Here is a 3,505-nt window from a genome sequence, read left to right as displayed (position 1 = left end):
AAATCAGTTTAGGAAATTATATATTTTATTTGGAAGAATGTTTAAATATAGGCTTATTAAATATTTCAGTGCCGTAGAATTATAGATAAGTTGTAAGTATAAGAAAAAAAATTATTTGTACTTCTATTTTAATAAGATAAATTTATAAAATGTTGAATTTTTTTTTTATTTCTTTTAGATGGTATGTAGTTCAATATTTACATATTATATTTAAATAACTGAAATATTTGAAGCTTAACAAAAATTAAACTATTTCAAAAATAGACTTTCATATTCTTATTAATTACTAAATACTTGCCCTTAAATTTATTTTTATTTTTCAAAAGATATAACATCTGATGTACAATACAAAGTACATTGATGAACAAATTAGTGGATCGGAAATAACTTAGACATCTCTAACTCCACTCTATTTTTCATTTAGAGTAAAAATATTTCAATTGTACTATATTTCTCACTCTAATTTTCATTTAGAGTAAAAATATTTCAATTGTACTATATTTCTCACTCTAAGTTTACTTTAAATATAAAATAACTTGTTTTTTTTGTACATCACTCTATTTTCTATTCTAAAATAGAGTACCATTTTCTATTCTAAAATAGAATACCATTGGAGTAAACTCAAACTATGTTATAGAGTTATTCTATTTTAGAGTAAAAATTAGAATAAGCCATTGGAAAATTGGAAATGATCTTAAGACTAATTTCAAAGAGAATTATAGCAAATACAAAACATTATTCGAACACTAGTAAACGGTCACTTTGTGCGGTTTTGCTTTTCGTCGATCCCAGACTGAGAGAAGCGTTTTCTAAGAACTTCAAGAACGTCTTCAAACTTGACATCCCTTTTAGACATAAGCACCATCGAATGGTACAACACATCAGCCATCTCTAAATGTAACATTAATATTTCTAAGTCGATTTTTCATGGTTTTAAGGTTGTTTAGCTAATCAATATAGCATTGATTTTCTTTTCAGGTTTATTAATTAGTTATTTTGAGTTTATGTTTTAACATTAGTTATTTTGAAAATCAATTTAGGTGCGTTTTATGGTTGTTTAATTTGATAAAAAGATAATAAATGCTAAATTTTAATATTATATAGTTTTTCATATACTTGTTTTAGTTTAAAATCAGTTTAGGAAATTATATATTTTATTAGGAAGAATGTTTAAATATAGGCTTATTAAATATTTCAGTGCCGTAGAATTATAGATAAGTTGTAAGTATAAGAAAAAAAAATTATTTGTACTTCTATTTTAATAAGATAAATTTATAAATGTTGAAATTACTTTTTATCTATTTTAGATAGTATGTAGTTCAATATTTACATATTATATTTAAATAACTGAAATATTTGAAGCTTAACAAAAATTAAACTATTTCAAAAATAGACTTTCATATTCTTATTAATTACTAAATACTTGCCCTTAAATTTATTATTTTTTTCAAAAGATAGAACATCTGATGTACAATACAAAATACACCTTGATGAACAAATTAGTGGATCGGAATTAACTTAAAACATCTCTAAGCCCACTCTATTTTTCATTTAGAGTAAAAATGTTTAAATTGTATTATATTTCTCACTGTATAATAGAGTGAAAAATAGGTTTACTCCAAATATAAAATAACTTATTTTTTTTGTACATCACTCTATTTTCTATTCTAAAATAAAGTACCATTGAAGTAAACTTAAACTATATTATAGAGTTATTCTACTTTAGAGTAAAAATTAGAATAAGCCATTGGAAATGGTCAAAGACTAACTTCAAAGAGAATTATAGCAAATACAAAACATTATTCAAACACTAGTAAACGGTCACTTTGTGCGGTTTTGCTTCTCGGTCACTTTGTGCGGTTTTGCTTCTCGTCGATCCCAGACTGAGAGAAGCGTTTTCTAAGAACTTCGAGAACGTCTTCAACCTTCACATCCCTTTTAGACAGAAGCACCATCGAATGGTACAACACATCAGCCATCTCCGATGCTGTTCTTGAAGCGTCCTCCGTATCCTCCAGTGTTCTGCATAACTCGTCTGCTTCTTCCCTGAAACAAAAACACACAGTTAAGCTCCATTAACTCGATGATATTGCAGTAACCTTTGATTGAAGAAAACCGACAAAAATTACCTGATCTTAGAGCAAAGCAGAGCGTCATCGGTCAATAACCGTCGAGTCCATGATGGTTTGCCTTGTTGAGGAGCTGATGATTCTTCTTTCCGCTTCGAAATGATTGATTCTAGTGAATACAATGTTGTTGATGCTAGCTTGTTTCCTGCAGCCTGTGATACGTAATGGTTGATGTTCTTCAGATCTCAATCTATATTGTCACAGAAAAAGAAAAACATCAAACCTCATCACTGTTTAGTTGATCGAACACTGAGGTGTAGTAACAAGTCTCTGCCCCAGTGTGGCAAGTAGGCCCATCAGGTGTTCCAAGGTAGATTATCTAAGCAACCACAGAACAAATGAAGTTTACTGAATATCAGATTCTAGTATCAATGGTTTCCGAATAAAAAACATTACTGAATCGCGGTCGCAGTCAAGGTAAACATCGAGGACATTGATGAAGTTATTGGAAGTCTCTCCCTTAGTCCATAAGGATGATCTAGATCGACTGAAGAATGTAGCTTTACGAGAAGTGATGGTTGTGGAGAGAGCCTCTCTGTTAGCAAAGCCTTGCATTAACACGGCTCCAGTGTCAACGTTTTGTGCTATTGCAACAGCTAATCCTTTGTCATCCCATTTGATGCCGTCCAGCAATTTATCTACCTAGCCCACGAAAACAAAGACTAGGCAAGATTTAATACCAGAGACTACAAAACGGCTTAAACATTAATGTTATTAATACATGAACTAAGAGAAGATCAGAATTGCAACAGAGAGTTAAGGCATTGTAAGTTAGATATTTAAATGGGGAAGAGAGATAGAATTGATAACCTTAGCTTGAAGAGCAATGTTGTTATCATTAGAAGCAGCGAATACGACGACACTGCTGGATCTGCTGCGTCTCTGCTTGATGCACAAGTCTTTGGGGACGAAGCAGTTACTTCTCGCCTGTAAAGACTGTGCTAGTGCATTGTACGATACCGCCATTAACGCAAAGTCAATCGTTGACGAATGCTGCGGCGGAATTAAGCAAGGAGTGACGGGAGGAAAACAAACCTAAAGACGAAAGACGAACCCATCCAATTTAATAATTTTAGTTGACCAAAATGCCCCTGACACTACTTTCTCTCTCTTTAGTTTAATAATTTAACTGACCAAAAGACAATTTAATTGTGGATTGATGAAGAAGAAGGAAGGTGTGACTGTTAGTTGTGGAGGAAGATCCGGTTTTGGCAGAAGCAGGTTGAGCTATGAAGATGACTCAGCAGGTAATGGCTTGACTCTCTTTCTTATTTATTTCACTTCTCTGAACCTAACAACATATATGTCTATTTTCTTTCCTCTTCTGTCAAGTTAAAAGATTAATTGAGGAGGATATTATTAAAGCATGTCACTGC

The 3,505-nt window shown here is 31.6% G+C and overlaps 1 protein-coding gene across 1 annotated transcript; it reads right to left on the bottom strand.

Annotated features, from left to right (window-relative positions):
• Positions 1-1,596: 1,596 nt before the first annotated feature.
• On the bottom strand, positions 1,597-3,303 carry LOC106367164 (histidine biosynthesis bifunctional protein hisIE, chloroplastic). Its single transcript, XM_013806881.3, has 5 exons — positions 2,940-3,303; positions 2,526-2,771; positions 2,353-2,448; positions 2,130-2,281; positions 1,597-2,046 (listed from the first exon to the last, which is right to left on the bottom strand). Exons 1-5 carry the CDS (start codon positions 3,093-3,095, stop codon positions 1,848-1,850), a joined length of 849 nt encoding a protein of 282 aa, XP_013662335.2. The 5' UTR covers positions 3,096-3,303; the 3' UTR covers positions 1,597-1,847.
• Positions 3,304-3,505: the final 202 nt, after the last annotated feature.

Source organism: Brassica napus, chromosome A9 (assembly GCF_020379485.1).
Source record: "Brassica napus cultivar Da-Ae chromosome A9, Da-Ae, whole genome shotgun sequence".
Taxonomy (NCBI): domain Eukaryota; kingdom Viridiplantae; phylum Streptophyta; class Magnoliopsida; order Brassicales; family Brassicaceae; genus Brassica; species Brassica napus.
This window is presented reverse-complemented; position numbering and strand designations above follow the sequence as displayed.